Source organism: Artemia franciscana, chromosome 13 (assembly GCF_032884065.1).
Source record: "Artemia franciscana chromosome 13, ASM3288406v1, whole genome shotgun sequence".
NCBI classification, from domain to species: Eukaryota; Metazoa; Arthropoda; class Branchiopoda; order Anostraca; family Artemiidae; genus Artemia; species Artemia franciscana.
Window position 1 is genome coordinate 24,310,630 of NC_088875.1, and position 19,238 is coordinate 24,329,867.

Sequence of the window (19,238 nt, forward strand, 5' to 3'; positions counted from 1 at the left end):
CTGTATATGTTGCCAGGTAATGTCGACTCAGTATTCTTGCTTTTGGGGGTAATACCTAGCACGGGAATACCATAGGGAATTTATGATAGGCATGCCACTTGCCTGGGTAGGGAATTTAAAATGCCGAAACCCTATAGGCAAGTGTGTATTCTCCTGATGAGCCCTTGTGTTGGGTTGTCGCCTCTGAGTTATTTGTTTTTTTTTTTTACTATTTTTAATATTTGGTAAATGATGACTTATACTTACTTACGACACGACATCCTGTCTATGGATTGCTCTTTATATATATATATATATATATATATATATATATATATATATATATATATATATATATATATATATTATATATATATATATATATCTGTTATGTGGGTTAGTAGACTGAGATGAAAACTTCTGCTTTCTCATCTGGTGTTTTGTTTCTCCCCTTCTGATATCTGTAGATCTGGAATGACTTTTCAACTAAAAAACTTGGCTTTTTATGTACCACCAAAACTTCTTTGGTTGGGTTTTAGTCCTTTTCCATTTTTCATTTCAGATTTTTTTTTCTTTTGTGAAATATTTGCTCCTCACCTTGTTGTTCTCTTGTCTCTATTTTTGTGGTCTTTGTCTGTGTGCAATTTCTTCCATGTATTAGTTCTATTTTTTCTTTTTATCAATTTTTTATCCTTCCACTGAACTGATAAAGACTAGTGTTCTGTGTGTCTTTTGGTAGCATTAACTACTTTAAAGAGGATATCTGAGAGTAGCTCAACTTTGCTGTCCATGTGTCCTGTTATAAACATAATTCTGATTTACCTGTTTTGTGAATTTTGCTTGTAGCAGGTGTTTGTCTAGTTAGTTCAGTGTCTTAATTCCTGTGGGGGTGTAAGAAAGTGACTTTCATCATGATGTTGATTTTCAAGCTAGCAGCACCACTGCATCTGATCTATGGGGCTACTTTGATTTATGATTCTGTGTCTTGATTGTTGCTTAGTACCCAATCCACAGTGTTGGCCTTCTGTTGATTATGGAGTCTGCTAGGCTCCTTTAGAAGCTTGCTAAAAAAATAGGTTTTGGAAAATGGTCATAAACTGATAATTCTGGATTATAATTTAGTCATAGGTAGGTTTCTTGAGCTTAAAATCTCCAACTATACGTTTGAGGTTTTTTTTGGGGGGGGCTTCATGTTATCAAGCAATGTCACAGACTTGTATTGTGTTTGTATCCTGGGAGATGAATTGGAATAATTTCCATACTATCTGGATTGCGTTGTTGGACTTTTGTAGATAAGTGCTCTGTGCCATATATATTTTTATTCCTCTGGTCTTATGGGACAGATTGAGTATTACTTGATATCCCTTAATCTCTATTTCATTATCGTACATGACTATTTCATGCCTAGGTTATATTTTGGTAAGACAGATTACTTTTGGTTTGACAATAAGCAAATATTCACCTCAATTGGAACATTTTGTTGGTGTTATGATGTATATAACTGTAGTAAACATTGCATATAATATGCAAATTTGAACAATTTACAAAACATCATATTTACCATATTTTCAAAGCCCCAATGTCTAAGCATTTTTCAAAAATGGTTTGCATGTTCTAGGGCTATTTCTGGCTACATTAGGGGATTAGAGTGGAAATATCATTACAGGGGAGCTTATATTTGGAATCAGTGTCAAATTAGATTTACGTTGCATGGGCAATGTGAGGTGTTGTGGCAACCTTTGTTCAGCTTCGCCAAGTAAAGTGTTGTGAGAGTAACACTTTGGTTTTGTTTTCTTGGTTCTATTAAATGCTGAAGTTGTTAATCTGTAAGGATCTTAAAATAAATACTAGGTACACCAATTCGCAAAAGTTGCAAACCGTTCATTGTAACTAGCAAAAGTTGCAAACCCCTCATTGTTTGAAGATGATTCTAGCCTAACAGCTGATTATTACTTACAACCCCTCATTGTCATTGATTATGAGCTAACAACCGACTGTTGCTTAAAACTCCCCTATATGTCTCACAATTGGTATTGGCCTATTTTTGGTTTCAGTGTGTAGCTTACTACTGAAGTTGTCAACCTCTTTAAACGTTCAAACTGGTATATCTCATGAAGGAATTTCTCTACCAAAAAAAGGATGACATATACTTGGATCAGCTCATCAAGAGCTATCGACTGCCATAAAAAAAACTATTTGTCTTAGTTCAAAAGTTGACTTTTTTGCCATAGGCCAAGTTTCTAATGTCATCACTTAGAAAGGAGCAAAGGATAAACTCTAATTTCTTTAGCAATGAGATAACTTTTAAAGTCTATGAGACACATCTGATACCATTTCTGTATCAGCCCATTTTTGGTTTCAGTGTACCTTACTTCTTAAGTTGTCAACCCCTTTAAACTTTCAAACTGGTATATCTCATGAAGGAATTTTTCTACCAAAAAATGGATGGCATATACTTTGATGAGCTCATCAAGAGCTATCGACTGCCGTCGAAAAAAAAATCTATCTGTCTTAGTTCAAAAGTTGACTTTTTTGCCGTAGGCCAAGTTTCTAATTTCATCACATAGAAAGGAGCAAAGGATAAACTCTAATTTCTTTATCAATAAGAGAACTTTTAAAGTTTAAGAGGCACATCTGATACCATTCCTCTACCACAATCCCAAGTGCGAAAAACCGAATGATAAACTCAGCTGAAATCACGAACAGAAAGGGGTGGAAACAATAGATGGCAGCACTTTCGGTTTCCACTTTTTTGTTTCTGTAAACTTTTCTATTTATCTCTCAAAAGATATATTGGCTGTGCAGTCGGATAACTGCCGCATATATTTAACACTTGTAGATTTTAGTCCATCTTTAGTTTGAAACTGGTGCCTGCTTGCTTGCCTGCTAGAACAGAGCTTTCCACTTGTAAGCAGAAACATTGTTTGATGAAACGAAAGCTTGACTGCATAAGTTCAGATAGTTTTGTCTGACATAGGCTATAAAACTCCAAGTAACTTCACACACTATAGGCTCTGGCTTAAGGACAAGCAAAACCATCCTTTTTGGCCCCATGCAAGAGTTCTACAAAGCTTTCCAAAATACAAAGTTATATTCATCAATCCAGCCTAAGTCCACACTTTCCGCAAAACCGCAGAGGTTAGACCCTTACCACTTACTAGAAATAAGCTGAAATCGGGGTGCTAGGAAGAAGAAATATGACTAAACCAAAGTGTTGCTCGTGGAACACAATGAGGAATTTAATGGTACTACTCTTTTGCTATTATGATTAGGCAAGATAGGTAATTGAGAGTTTGTCTAAAAGGACAAACCCTGTATTGGAGTCTTGATTTTTTCATCTTTTAATTTTAAGTTTATATTTTTAGGTTAAGACTCATTAAGTAAAGTTTTGCCCTTGTCAGGAAGTTTTTTGTAGCCATGATGTTAGATCATCTTGTCACTCATCTCCAAGCCTTACCATTTTTTAATTGCACTTGGTATTTACCAAGTGACATAGCAATCGTAATTTCTATTGGTCTGTCTGTCCTGGTTTTGCTAGTTTGGGCACTTCCAGATAAGCTAGGACGACGAAATTTGGCGTGCGTATCAGGGAACAGACTGTATTAAATTAGAAATGGTCGTTTCCCTGATCCAACCATCTGGGAGGGGGGGGGACGATTAATTCGGAAAAGTCAGAAAAATGAGGTATTTTTAACTTACTAGCGGGTGATCGGATCTTGATAAAATTTGGTATTTAGAAGGATATTGTATCTCAGAGCTCTTATTTTAAATACCGATTGGATCCGGTGACATCGGGGGGAGTTGGAGGGGGAAACCTGAAATCTCGGAAAACGCTTAGAGTGGAGAGATCGGGATGAAACTTGGTGAGAAAAATAAGCAAAAGTCTTAAATACATGATTGACATAACTGGAAAACGGATCCGCTCTCTTTGGGGGAGTTGGGGGGCGAGGTGGCTTTAATTCGGAAATATTAGAAAAAATGAGGTACTTTTAACTTACAAACAAGTGATCGGATCTTAATGAAATTTGATATTTAGAAGGACCTCGTAACTCAGACCTATTATTTTAAATCCCGACTGGATCCAGTGTCATTGGGGGAGTGGGGGGGGGACAGGAAATCTTGGAAAACGCTTAGATTCGAGAGATCAGGATGAAACTTGGTGGGAAGAATATGCACGAGTCCTAGGTACGTGATTGACATAATTGAATCGGATCCCCTCTCTTTGGAGGAGTTGGAGGGGCGGCCTAATTCGGTAATCCGGAAAAATTAGAAATAATGAAGTATTTTTAACTTACAAATGGGTGATTGGATCTTAATAAAATTTAATATTTAGAAGGACCTCGTGTCTCAGAGCTTTTATTTCAAAATCCTGACCGGATCCGGTGACATTGAGGGGAGTTAGAGGAGGAAACTGGAAATCTTGGAAAACGCTTAGAGCAGACAGATCGAAATAAAACTTGATGGGAAGAAGCTCTTGGCTCTTCCGACCCTGTTAAAAAGTGCCATATGAGCTCTTGGCTCTTGTTTTTTTTACATTCTATAGTAACCATGAATAATCTTTGTTACATAATGCATTTCTTCATATTTAGAGGCGTTACTTCTAAAATTTAAGTAGGCTATAAGGAATTCAGCCCAACTTTCTTGGTTGTCTTCAGTTAGGGTAACCCCTTAGGTGAAATTGACAGCACAGAAAAACTATCTAGCTCATATCATCATTCAACAGAAAACCGGGTGGAGAGTTCTACTCAGGATTCATGCACAAACTTACTTACGGTTCTACTCTTTGTGATATTCATTTTGAGATTTCATTATTTTTGATCATCTTATTAGCTTAGTATCCAATTCAGCCATTTTTTCTTAAGGTAATTTGTGCTCTTTGTTCTATTTTAACATTATTATTTGTGACGTTTTTAATTAGTGTTATAAATTATCTCTACCTTTCAGATCTGAGTATGGGTGAACAAGAATCTGACAAATTCAACTTTCCCTTAGAAGAGGAGAAAATTCTTGACTTTTGGAATGAAATTAAGGCGTTTCAAGAGTGCCTCAACCAGTCCAAAAAGAAACCTAGGTTTGTAATTTTAATTGTTGGCATTACGGCTGTTGTGGTACTAGCCTAAATGTTTTAAGAAGGATGCAATTACAAACTGGGTGGTCATTTTTGACCAATATTTGTTATAATATTAAATATGTTGTTTTAGTGTTGTCGCTTGATGGAGCTTTTGATTTCCCTTATAGATAGAAATTGTTCTCTTCTCAACAATCTTATTTGCTTTATTTGCGTAATTTAAAGTTGAGCCAATGGTGCTCTGTGCTATGATTTACCTTACTCGTATTAAAAAGAAGAAAAGATTCTGATAGGCTGAATACATCAACAGCTCAGGTGTACACATTTAGTTGTCTTTCTGCCATTTACTGTGGGTGCGGAGTTTGATCAACCAGTAACAAAGTGGCATTTTCATATCCTATGTATAAGTGCTTGTTATGAGCTCCGTTTTCAGGCCACTCTTATCCAATCCGGAGTTTGATGCTTATTGTGCTTATCGTTTTGGACTAAAATACCACTTTTTCCAGAGTTTCTTCAAACTATCCATCAGTTATGCGCTTTTTGCGTGCTTCTGAGCGCGCAAATTGGCGCTTTGACGAGCAGACTCGAGCTGCTGTTTGTTATCTTCGGACTTTTAATACTCTAAATTATATTTTTGCCTGTTTTGGTATTACATGGGATAGGCGCTCCCGTTTTGTGCTTTACATGCTCTAAAGTGCGCTTTTTTTAGCGCTCTACTGCGCGCTTCAGAGCGATCCTTTACTTTTTATTTTTAAGTTCTACCTTATCATTGATTTTAATTTATATTTGTTTTAGGTTTAATATTTTTCACTAATAGTAATTTTTGTTGTTTGAAGTTGGATTTTTGGGCTTTAAAAATGCCAAGCTTATTCGCAAACCTTTTTGTTTATTTTTTTTTTTTAGCTGATGTCACCTTTTAGTTTGAAATTTGTCATTTGGCATTAGTGATCGTGATTAATTTTTACAGAATATCTGATCATTTTAAAGATGAATTGAGTAATCAGTTGAATAAATCAGTATCTTATCAATAAAAGTACATTTTTTCAGTTATACATTTTATGATGGTCCTCCTTTCGCGACTGGGCTACCTCACTATGGACACATATTAGCTGGGACGATTAAGGATGTAGTCACGCGCTATGCACATCAAAAGGGATATCATGTTGAACGACGATTTGGTTGGGATTGTCATGGTTTACCTGTTGTGAGTAAATTTCATATTGTGTACTCAGTTTTACTCAAGTAGGTCTACCGTGGCCCTTTTTGGATCTTAAGTAAAGTAATTTCTGTGCATAAAATTAGATTGTACTTCAGTGAAATATTTTGTAAAAACAATGATAAATGCATGCATTGATGATCATTGTCCAGTAGTGAAAATATATTGCTTTGCTGTGTATTTAATGCAACTCAACCCCATTTAAATAAGCCTCCGTGTAACTCAACCCCCATGCAACTGAACCACCGTGCAACTGAACACTCGTATAACTGAACTCTCATATAACTCAATCACCGTATTTACATGTTGTAAAACACAAGTTAGAATCTTTACATGTTTAACCTTGTTAGAATTGTTCGCTATAAAGTCATGATGTAAATAACTGTCAAGATGATTAGTAAAAAAGCTCTGTTTTGTTGTCACAAAAAAAAATAAATTAGACATCACAAATTCTTAAAGCCTGATTTATTTCTCCTCTTTTATGTCTTTTAATGGGGGTTCTCTTTTCCCTGTCATTGTCTAAGGATCTAGGCGTTTACCTCCCCTCCCTCTCCCATGGAAAAACCCTTCCCTGGAAAATACATCCTCGTGGAGAATATGGTTTTCTAAGTTTGAAAACTTTGTTTGAGTTCTGTTATTTTTTACTTTAGTTGAGAAGTTGTAAGGAAAGTGAAAAATAGGAATTTATGTGTAAGTTTCGACCCCTCCCTCCATGCAAAATTTTTTTTCATGGAAAATCCTCCAGAAACTCTCCCCTCCCCCTTCACAAAACTCACACGCAAAAAATATCCGTATGTTTCCCAATAACAAACACTCTGTAAGCAAGGAGCAAATTACAAAACTGAAAAAGGTACTTAAATTTCTGCAATGGGGTTCTCTGATTCTTTTGTAGCCAGGGAGAGAGAGATACCTCAAACGGTGCATTTTAATGCCAAAATGTCTCAGCTCTGACTGAGCCTTCGGATAAATATAAAATTAACTCTAAGGGAGAGACGAGAGGAAGGAGGTAGAAATTTTTTTATAATCCCCAGGCATTTTAGTCTTTCCTTTAGAAGTCGAAAGTGATTGGATATCAACCAACCACAAGGGGTATTTCTCGGGTGGGGAGATTCTTCACGGGAATATATTTTCCAGGGGAAAATACCGCGAGGCGGTATTTTCCGCAGTTATTTTCCGAAATTGAATTCCAAGTTCAATTTGGAGAATCATAGGTAACCAGAAGATAATCAGACTCTCTCTCTTAACCACCACTCACCCTCCAAATTAATTCGATCAATATATATAAAAAAAATCATTTTTTCAAAATAGTCTGAAAGTCAAATAACCATGCCTCTGGGGTTAACAATCCCACTAGAAGCTCCTGGAGCAAGGGCTAGGTGTTTATGGAAAAGATTTTTGTATGATTTTTTTTTTTTTGGGGGGGGGGGGTGCTTATTCGATGGGAAACCAAAAGTTCCAATGTACTTCTTCAGAGTTAAAAGTGACCAAAGGGCTTCCACACTCACTCTCTTTTTCCCCAAATACGTCCGATCGATCATTTTGAGATGACCATTTTATTTAAACACTTCAAAGGTTAATTAGCTATGCCTCCAGGGTTCACTACTCCCTAGCCCCTGGTGCATGGGCTGTAGGTTATGGAATTTACATGTTGTTAACATACAAGGTGGTTTTTTTCTTTATCAAGAAAAGAGGGCATATTTCATCGTATAAATAAAAAACAGTATTGGAGCATTAAGGTCAAACCTTAGGGAAATGTAAGAAGAATGCGAAACACAATCAAAACATATTTTTTCCTTTATTGGTTGTGAAAAGGAAATACCAGCAATATCTACAGTGGCTGATGTATCAGCTGCAACATCGTTCGGAAAATATTTAGGATCATCTTCAACTAAATCAAAATATACTTCGTCCATTCAGTTTTACAAGACAACGTATTTGCAATATATCTAGAACAGCTGAGGGTATAAACCCAAGGGCATGAAGTTTAGACTTTCGGGGCATGTTGAAGGAATGTTGAAAAAAGGCTGGAATGGAACCAGTCCACTTCCCATGTTATTTTCTAGCCGCATTCTCCTCAAAGACATCCTATCAAAATTCGTTATCTAGATTCACAAAGGTCAAATATTTTCAACGCATATGTTTATTACTTAACACCCAGAAAGGTCTGATTCATCTGAAAAAAAAGCGAAAAAAATAAATCAGCTTTAATTGTTTGTGAGATCAGGTCTTCTTCTTTTTTGCATAAATAAAACAAAGCTTTTTTATGAATGGTTCTGGCAGGCGTTTATATCATGACTTTAAGAAACAAAAAATTCCAAGAGTATTGACCATGTAAGATTTCTAACCCAATGATGTTGCCTCATATTTTTAGAATACTAAAAAACTGAGTTCAGTGATTCAGTTGCACGATGATACAGATACAAGAGGTTTCAGTTGCACAGTGGTTTAGTTGCATGGTGATTCAGTTGCACTATGTTTCAATTGCTCGGTGGTTCAGTTGCATGGGGGTTCAGTTACACGGGGTTTAGTTTGATAAGGTTGAGTTGCACGAGGGTTTAGTTAAATGGGGTTCAGTTGCCCGGTGGTTCAGTTACACGAGGGTTCAGTTGCACGGGGATTTGGTTGTACAGGGGTTCAGTTGCACGGTGGTTCAGTTAAACGGGGGTTGAGTTGCCTGTGGTTCAGTTACACGCACACCATTATCGACTATTCTTACCGTGGGTCCCGATATTTTAAAGATTGATCTTCCCGCTCTTGTGAACTTTTTCACCTGAAAAAATACCCTGCGTTATAAATATTGTTCTTTTTACATCTTTACTGCCTCCATTTTATTTACTAAAACTGATAACCAGGTACGGGAAACATTACATTGGTTATATAATATCACTTTTTCATCATAATTTATTCATAGTCTCTGCGACATGATTTGTTCTTGTTAACGCTAATTTTCAGTCCTATTTACATACCCTGAATCCTCAAACCCTCCAAAACCTCATTCATTGCACTAAAGTTTATATATAGGAGTGTTTTCACCTTCCTTTTAAGAATAGAGTCTCAGATGCTTTCTAAACTAGTGGACCTTTTCGAGAGAGTCATTCTTTTATTTGATGCTAATTACCTTGCCCTAAATGTTGCTAAGTCGAGTTTTTTAGTTTTCTCCCGTATTTCTCTGACTTGCCTTCAGTTATCTGATGTATATCTGTCAAGGGGCTTTCTCAGTAGATCTAAGGATCAGTATGTCCGATTTCTTGGTATTCTTCTTGATGAAAATCTTTCGTTCAAGCACCGTATTGGACTTATTCAAATGAAGATCTCAAAGAGGTTTGGAATTTTGAGGAGGCTAAAACATATTTTTCCTGGATAAATTTTTTAAATTCTATGACAAGCTAACCGCTTGTCATATTGTGTCGAATGTCCTACCTGAGTCAGCTTAAGAATGTCACTCGTTTGGTACCTTCGAAAGAATCCTAAAATATTTTTTATTATTTTCGGCTGCTTTTGAATGGTGGGCAGCAGGTTTTTATTTGACTTTCTTTTTTTTGTGTTGATTTAGTCGTGTAGTTATGATTTAGTTGCGATTTAGTTGTGCTCCTCCTGTTTCCACAGAGTCTTTAGTGAAGCCAGATGTAAAAAATTGGTTTTTTTTATGCTTTTTATTCTTTAAATAGAATAATATATATATAAATAGAATATGTTATGTTTTTTAGCTGTTTCCCTTGAATATGAATTTATTACGTAATTAAATGCCAGATATTATAGAATTAATATGTAGCAAGACGCCAGCAGGCATCTAGCAACAGCATGTTCCATATTTTTTTCTTAATAAAACTTTATCTGAATCGTATCTAAAGTAGTTTATGCAAACGGAGACAGGACACAGTTGTGACTAACAACTGATTCCATACCAAACCAACTGCTAACCTCACTAATAACAAAATAACAAAACAAAGCAACAAATTTTCATTTTCCTTCTAAATTTTCTGTCAAAAGAAACTTATTGCAATGAATTGTTCTGTATTGTGCAATGGGCTGCTATATTTTCTTGCACAAATACAATGGGTTAGGGCTCGTTCTTTTTCATGTTGGGCCTAGGGGGCCAACGATTAAACAAAATAGGCATTACAAGTCCATATCATAGGAACTCATTAGAAAGGGAGGATAAGTGAAGAATCCCTGCTTTTCCAAATTCGCCTGAAAAAAAATTAGCGCAAAGAAAAGTTTTTTGTGTGTTTGGTTCTAGCATCGTAAGCATCAATGGATAAATATCTGTCAATGAGTTGTCAGAAACTCCAGGACAACTACTTGATGTTTATACGTACACTACTGCTCAAAACAAAAGCAGTTGGTTTTCAGTCTTTGCTCATGAAATTAGTGATAATATCTATTTTGAGTGGCGTGTAAATTTGTCCACCTCATATCTTTAAAACGGATAAAAATTGTCGTTTCTGCTGATCGAAAGTAGAAACTAATTGATCTGCTTTTGCTGCTTAACTGTGCAATCAGTTATCAAGCATGGGAGTCACTGAGGTATATACACATTTCTTTTTGGTAGAGGCACGCTCATCAAAAATGAAAAAAGGGCTAATTATATGACAATTGTATGGGCATTTAAGAGATAGATGGAATACATTTAACATTTCATGAGACATTTGCCGGTCTCCCCCATCCTCGGCCTAAATACCTGGTTTGATTGGCGTATGAATAATGTAGTCTTGAAAGCACTATTGCACTTAAATATTCTAATGTAACTTACAAAAAAGGAGGGGAGGGGGGTTGTTATAAAGGGAATCACCCCTAGAACTCAAGTTTTGTGAAATTTTCATGTAATATGGAATGAATGTCATAAAATACTTAAATTTTTGTTCTAGGAATATGAAATTGACAAAGATTTAAAGATTAAAGGGCCTCAAGATGTTATGAAACTTGGAATCGATAAATACAATGATGAATGCCGGAAGATTGTCATGCGATACTCACATGACTGGGAACGAATTGTATCTCGACTTGGAAGATGGATTGGTAAGTTTGATCCGATAAATTAATTCGAATAAGTACTAAAACTGATGAAGAAAAATTTAGTAAGTGATTCAAGATACCATAAAATAGCTCTTTTAAGAACTTTCTAAAAATATGTGACCGGAATTATTAAAAATAAATGGGTGGATGCTACTGTGGCAGAATGATTCCATGTTTTGTGAAGAGATTTTTTCAAGTCCTATTTGTCAATAAGGGCTTAAGAGGAACTAAGATTTAAGACAGTTTTAATGTAATAATCTCTGCTTTTAATACCAGGAATTACAACCAAAGAAAATGACATACTGAAAGTCGTTGTCTTGTAATTGGCTTAATTGCGCATAAAATTGGTATGACCTTGACTTCATTATTTTTAGTTGATGCAAAGGTATTGCAGTCTCGGATTGTTGACGGTCACTGAATGACTAGTACAGTATCTGCTACCCAATTTATAGTACTAACATCAAATCCGGGGTGATCCTACTAATTGGAAATTAGGCCAGTAGTACCTAATGCTACTGCATTGCATCAATTTAAAAAAAAGTTTTTTGAGGGAAGTAGAGAGCGAAGTTGAAACTTAAAACGAACAAAAATTATTGCTTCACAGTTTGTCTAACATATATGAACAAAGCTAGCAAAAAAAACAACAAAAAAAATAACCATATTTCTCTATGTTTGTAGGATTATAGAAAACTAGTGCTTTACTGAAAACACAGAAACAAAGTATAAAAAAACAAGAATGTCGATTTATTAGTTAAAAGTGAGTACTTAGCCTGACAAGAGAAAACTAATCTATAAACCTTTTCATAGTCTTACATCGGCTGTGATATCAGTAACTTTCAGCATACAATTAAAATTATCTCAAAAACATAAGCATAAAAATAAATACTTTTTTAATAGCCGCAAAGTCACTGAACAGCATACAGAAATATTTGATGATTTATCAGGTAACATTTCGGTCTCGCCAGCTATAATACCAATAGTGAGTAATAAACAATATTAAATTGTAAGAAATACACTTTAGTATTACTCAAAAAAATGCTTTATTTGTCTACTGTAAAAAGCGGCCTTAATCGGTTTACTTTTACTGTACCACAACTCCTATGTTTTTTTTGTGTTTTTAGTAAAGCCCTGGTTTTCTATAATCCTACAAACAAAGCGAAATATGATTATTGCTTTATTTATACTAGCTAATACTAGCGAACGGGAAATTAATCTTTGCCCGTTCTAATTTAAATTTAATGCAGAAGCAACACTGCAATGATCTTTTTAATTTTTCTTCGAGATGGGGGCAGCACCCTCATATACAGAAAAATTTCTGTTCGTTTTAAGCTTTTAATGTTGCTCCTTACTTTCAGTTGAAAAAGCTTTATTTATTTCTGTGTACACGATTATTGACAGTTGGCAACCTCGACAGTTAGGAAAGAGTAACTATTTTTCTAAAGAAGATTTTTAAGTTTTTCAAAAACCTAAGCAAAATTTTGGTATATTTCACTTATTTCACTAAACATGTCCCCCCTCTCCCCTGATAAACACCAAAAAACATTAGACATACAGGTGTGGAATAGCAATGAACAAGAAAAAGTTGGAAAGTAACCTGACAACCAGAAAAATAAAAGAAAAAAATGCTGATAGGTTCTTAGTGCTATGATTTCTCTATATACGTTTTACAAATACTTTTATTCTGTCTATTAAATAGTGAAAAATAGTACTAACATGAATAAATAAATATAATAATAAGTAATTTTTCTTTGAAGATACAACTTTGAGTGGTTCCAGAACCGTGTGCCTACACTTCTCCAACCCCTAAGTGGCAAGGGGTTGAGATCCGGGGCGTAATGTTTTCCAAAAATAGTGTATGGAACATTTTGCAATTCACAAAAAAAAAATTAACAAAAGTTGTGAATTAGCTGAAAGATAATCATATATATGGCAGAAAATCTTGATCGAAATAAAAATACCGCATTAAGGAACTGAACCCTTGCCATTCTGATTCAAAGTCTAGCGCGCTAGTAACCAAACTACGGCGGCTGATGATCGAATTCAATCTATTTGTTCTTTTAGGACAAAGCTGTGTAACTTACAGCCCTCTTCCCAAAGACTATGGAGAGCTATGTCATCACCAAAAGCATGGTTATTGGATCTTATTCAGAAAATACATTTTTAATTGAGTATTGTAAAACATTGAGTTAATGAAAGCTTCTATTATAAAGAGTGAGAGCATTAAACTATATTTGGTGAAGCCCATTTTTTGCCAACCGGAGGAGGAGAGGGATACGTCAAGGAAGAATCATTTGGAATTTTAAGATTCAATTATTTGTTCTTCTATGAACATCTTCCTCTTAAGAACATTCTGTATTTTAAAAATAAGTATGTGAGCCCCAACTTCGGCTGACCGTGTTAAAGAGGTCTTAATGAATCCTCCGAACGGACTAATGAGACTTACTAGGGGGGCTGGGAGGGGTAGTATACGGGAGGGGTTCTTGTAAATCTCAAATCAAGGGTTTTTTTTACCGTAAAACATTACAATGGTACCGTTTTGTACTTCCGAGCTTTTCCAATTAAGAATTGGCATCACAAGTGCCATTTTAGTGCTATACGGCACTTACGGATGGTAGAACTGATAAAAATCACGCAGATATGAGCAATAGCTTTCAAATGAGCTATGGAACATCTCTCTAAGAAGTTTTGGATGCCCACTAGCTCCAGTTTTTCCAATCGAGACATGGCACAAATATTGCCTTTTTTTTGTGCCATTTGGCCCTTGTAGATGGTGGATTTTATAGGGAAAACGTAAATATGAGCATCTTCTTTTATATGAACCATAAAAAATCTTCCACCGATGTTTTGGTAGCCCACTAGCCACACCTCCTTAGAAATGGCACAAAAAGTGCCATTTTAGTACCACATGGCACTTGTAGATGGTGGAATTACAAAAAGCACGGAGATATGAAAAATAGCTTTTGAATGAGCCATTAAGCATCTTTCTATGATGTTCTGGTAGCCCGCTAGGTTTGCTAAAAAAGAAAAAAGTTTGGGAGACAGATCTATGCTATCAATGCAAAAAAGTGATTTTTCTTGTTGTTCAAGGAGATGGACTAATTTCCCCGTATAAAGTTTTCGACCATACTGATTCCAATGGTACAATTTCATTTCGATCTGACGCCATTTTCGAGGGGTTTCAGACTTTTTTCGAAATCACCATAGATTTCTTTTCGCAATAAACTTTTACTTTTAAGGCGAACCGAAATAATAGTTATTATTCCTGAGTCAGTGTGAGATGGCAATTTTTTTCACTAGGCAGTTTTTTTTTTTCAAAACTCGTTTTTTAACTTTTGGTTACTATGGGTTGTGGTTCGCTCTTTACTAGGCTGTAGCTGCCGCTGCAACCATGATGAAACAGATTTAACCGATCCAGCAACCTGGGTTAAAGCCTCCTCACCCAGCTCATCAAATTTTCCAGTCGGTGGAAACTCGCATTTCTATTGGTATTCTCCAAACCGACATTAAGGCAATGAAATATCGCTAGCCGGTGTCTCATCCTGGCTGGATACTATGGTATTAGATGTCGCTGCGTTTCCACAGTTATACCACATTTTTGACTATCAGGGAAATCGACTCTTTCTATTCAAAAAAGGAGACACCCCAAAATTGCAAGTCGCTGTACAGCCTGTTCTACTATTTTTATTTCTTGGAGGAGCAACACTTTGTTGTTGTTCTTTTTCCTGAACAGTAACTGGAACGTAGATTTGACGTAATATGGAGGATCTTTATCCTTTTTTAGTCCTCCGAATTCAGTTTAATACTAGAAAGTGGCTCTGTTCGTGAGGATTATCTGAAGTTATGTGATCAAACTGTCTTTCTATCAAGCCCTGTTCCTGCTCTAGCATACCAAGAATTTAGACGTCCAAGTTACGCATAATTGCAAAAACATAGCTTAGAAACTAAACCAATTTTCCTCCCTTTTGATAATAGTTTATAATGTTAAAAAAAAAAAAAAAAACTACGAAGGTTAGCTCAGTTAACACTACATACTATGCATACAAATTTTGATTAAAGAAGTAAATAATCTCCCGAATTTTTCTTATTTCCTTTCAATATCTGGCTCGAAGCAATGCATAGAGTTTCTCTCATTTTACTGGATTTATTGTTGAATTCTTTTACACTAAAAGATTAACCAAACTGAAAAAACAGGATATATGTATATTTGATAGAAAAACAAATAATTTTGACTGTTGGCATTTTCATCGCAAAGAATCCAAAATGTGGAATTAAATTTATCAAACTCTAAATTTTAGGTATCATTTAGGATAGCTTTTTTTCAAAACGACTAGTCGAGGGGGAGGACTGACTTCAAATCTCTATGATAGTAAAAAAAAAAAAAAACAGAAAGTTTTTGCCAATTAGCTAGATAGGTTTACAAAATACAGAGATAAGTGTGCTCTGCAGCCTTGAGAACTTTTTGCTCACTGATAAACCCTTTTCATCAGAATATTTGAAAAGTTTGAAAAAGGTGCTGAGTTTTCACTGAAACACTGATATGCTCGGAGTTGGGTTCAGATGTTTACCAATAATTTGGGCTTTTGAATAACAGCTTTCAGATTAGAGGCAGATCAACCTCGGGTACTATGAAGCCTCGCCCACAGAATACGGTTGTTTTTTTTGGTAATAAATTTTGTTTGACAAAACAGAGTTTAGAAAATTTGATTACTCTGATCCTTCTGTTTAGTCCCTTATTTTTAGAATCAAATGTGTTTCAGCTCCCAAAAGCGGTGTAACAAATTTTATGAGAATCCCCTTTTCAATGTTCTACTAGACAGAAAATTTGTAATTTAGTTACTTTTGACTGAGATAAATGCTTCATTATCCGGTTTCAAATGACTATTAGTTCTTCTATTGGAGAAGTTAACGGAGAAACTTCTTGGGAAAATTTTCCCAGGAAGATAGTTCCAATTGGAAGTGCAATGTATAACGGAGCGCTTATTCAAGTAGTCTTTGGTCGGCGTGTCCGCTTTAAGATAATATATCGGTTCTTTTTCGTCGTACAATGGAGAGGACAATACGAGAAAGCTCCACAGAAGGAGGGACATTTATGTATCTGTAGAAAACGGCCATCAACACTAGATCCAATCTTTCATTAGCAGACTTGTGATATTCATGGGGTAACGAGTGAACCTGCCCTTTTAGCCCAATTCTGGATCTTGTGAAGTGGTCCCAGTAACGTTTTGGAGCGCCAGCCTTGCACCGGGCATGCATTTTTGATGGTTTATCTAATGAAAGAATTTTAAAGTTGGGTGATAGAGCTAGATGATAGAAAGTTTTTGCAGCAAAGAGTGATCCCTAACTATCTTGCGCAGGAGGTTCTCACCTGATCGAGGTGGTTTTTTCGAGAGAGATCTTTGAAGAATTGTATTCCTAAGACACGTAGCTCTTAGCTGGGGTGTATGCGTGGGACTTTTGATTGAGAGATCTGCAGGTCATTTGTTTTCGACGTATTTGATTTGACCATCCATGCATCGGACCATTTCGAAATATACGTCTATAGAGGTAGGAAGCCTTCGTTTGGGCCTTCTGTTATTGGACGGCTACGAATGTTGCGTTGTGGTCGGAAAAATGATGCAGATGGCTTGCAAGGTTGTCTTCCATGTCGTTTATGTAGATAAGGGACAGCGGAGGTCCCAAGATACTACTTTAGGGTTTTCCAGGCATTATTCCTGGGAAGCAAACCGTCAAGAATAGCTTGTGATCAGAAAGAAAGCTCTTGGTTCCCTAAACTAGACGGTCACGGGGTCCGTATGGCTTTGTATATGAAGGAGACACCACTTCCTCGATACTTTGTGCAACCTGGCCGTAGCGTATACACCAGTATGATAACCGTGTCGTTCTGTCATTTGTAATTGAGGTTGGTCACGGTTACAGTAATTCACACAATAAGTGGTTTTTCGCAGTTCTGAGACCTCAAAAGATTACAGTGGGTGACCCTGACACCTCTGTTTGGATGGTCCGTGGGTGTGCCAAAGGTCTTGTATGGGAGGTTCCGATGGAGAACGAAGCCAAAGCACTTTACACCCAGCTTCAGCACTGGAAGTGGGTTCCATGGCATAGGTTTTACCTATGCGAGGTTTAGAGGGGGTTTCCTTCATGGCAATTCCAAACCAGTTGGTGAACTAAGACTGGTAGAAGCAGGGACACCACGAGCAGGTTTTCAGCAGCACCTCCATTGATTAAGCAACTTACGAAAATCTGAGTGGAATTATGTAACACCAGAAAAGGAAGCCAAAAAAATTGATTAGCCGAAAAAACGGAGCTAATGTTTCCTTACCGAAAAATGCAATAAAAGTCCAAAATGTTTCTATTGAATATTTTGTTACCGTCTTGGTTTCTGCGAGAACAGTCGAAAGGAGTTCTACCTTAGGATTAAAAAAAAAAATGCCTTAGAGGTATGTTGAGGAGATTGGCAGAGAATCGGCTGAATAGACTTGAAAATCTAAATTTTCATTGAAATTTCATGATATTTCCGTTAACCCAGATGTAGTGATGAATATTCTAGCAAAAAAAAAAGGCCAAAGAACTTAAATATGCTTTTGAATAAAGAAAACAATTGAGATAGAATTGCAATATCTAACCATGTTACGTTTCTATACCTGAATAAACTCATGTAATGGTCCATTTTCCGTAAAATGCTCATATTAGGATATCGACTTGTGGCGAGAGAAAATGATGTTTAAAGTCTTGATAATTCATTTTTGAATTTTTTCATTTTAATTTGTGCTATATCTTCTTGTCGTGTTACGCCTGCTACTAGCTGTTTTCTGTTATGGCAATAAATTGTATATATATTTATTTTAGATTGGGGCATAAGTTCGTTGCATTTTCATTAAATACTTTTACTTAAAATTTGCCCATCCCATTGAATGAAAATGATTGAGAATCGTTTTACCACCACAGTTCACCTTTTTGGCAAATTCACGACTTGTTTGGCGACACTCCGAAAGGGCTTTGAGACTCTTTTCGTTGAATTCTGAAGATGTTCCGTTACGAAGCGAGCTGTCGACGCTAAAATCACAATTTTACGGTTTCCGATGTAAACCGTTTCCGTGCTGTAGAGTCACTTATTATACCTTCTCATTATACGTTGCAAATCTCCTGCGCTTCTTTAGCAGCCTTTTGGCCTCGATACAAAGTTAAGGAGAGCAGGAGTCGAAAACGCTTTTTTTTACATCCTAAAAATTCCGTTTCTAAGCCTAAAAAGTAATTAAAGATCAAACTACTCAGAGAAAAACAGCGCAGTTTTGTAGAGCAGAAAGTGCTCTGTCGTATATATTATGCACTTAGCCCAACAGTAAAAAAAAATCGTTAAAAAAAGAAAATATAAAAACTCTGCAAACTTGTTTCCGTCAAACGTATCTCTATAACTTCCTGAATTTCCGTCGAATCGCAATCCATTAGTAAAACCGGCTATTGCGTTGCTTTGATGGAATAGTTGTCCCTCCTGGTCCTTCTGCTGTTGATCTACCTCTTTTATGACACATTCCAATTGTCTTTGGGTTTTACACTGTATATAAGATCATAGTGTTTTTGGGTTTCTGCGCACTTCTGCATTTAATACCTGATATGTCATATTTCAGAGTTCAAGCACTTTTTATCGAAAGTCTAACAGTATTCTTAATGGCTTCTTCCTCTAGAAAATTTTCTACTGGTTAAAATCCCAAGGCTAGCTTCACAGATCTTGTGACAGTCCCATGAAATAATGAGAAAATTATTTGGCTTGCTAGTTTTCTTCACTCCTATGAGGGGAAATGTGATGTTCTTGATTTTATTAGTTTTTATCGAAACCCTATCATATATGACAGAATTGGTCTAGCCTCTCCCTTATCAGGATGTATGCCCCCTTTCTTCCCCACAAACTTATGGCATTGCATTAGGGAAGTCGTGGCCTTCCATGCTTTCTCTCTGATGTCG

At 36.1% G+C, this 19,238-nt stretch overlaps 1 protein-coding gene across 4 annotated transcripts in view; it reads left to right on the forward strand.

Moving 5' to 3' along the window:
- LOC136034695 (isoleucine--tRNA ligase, cytoplasmic-like) overlaps window positions 1-19,238 on the forward strand; it is an 82,865-nt gene that overhangs the window by 6,611 nt on the left and 57,016 nt on the right. For all 4 annotated transcript variants that reach the window (XM_065716026.1, XM_065716027.1, XM_065716029.1 and 1 more), the window contains exons 2-4: window positions 4,924-5,050; window positions 6,095-6,251; window positions 11,132-11,282. In XM_065716026.1, coding sequence (XP_065572098.1) covers window positions 4,932-5,050; window positions 6,095-6,251; window positions 11,132-11,282 — 427 coding nt within the window. In that variant the 5' untranslated portion in view covers window positions 4,924-4,931. The remainder of the gene's footprint in view (window positions 1-4,923; window positions 5,051-6,094; window positions 6,252-11,131; window positions 11,283-19,238) is intronic.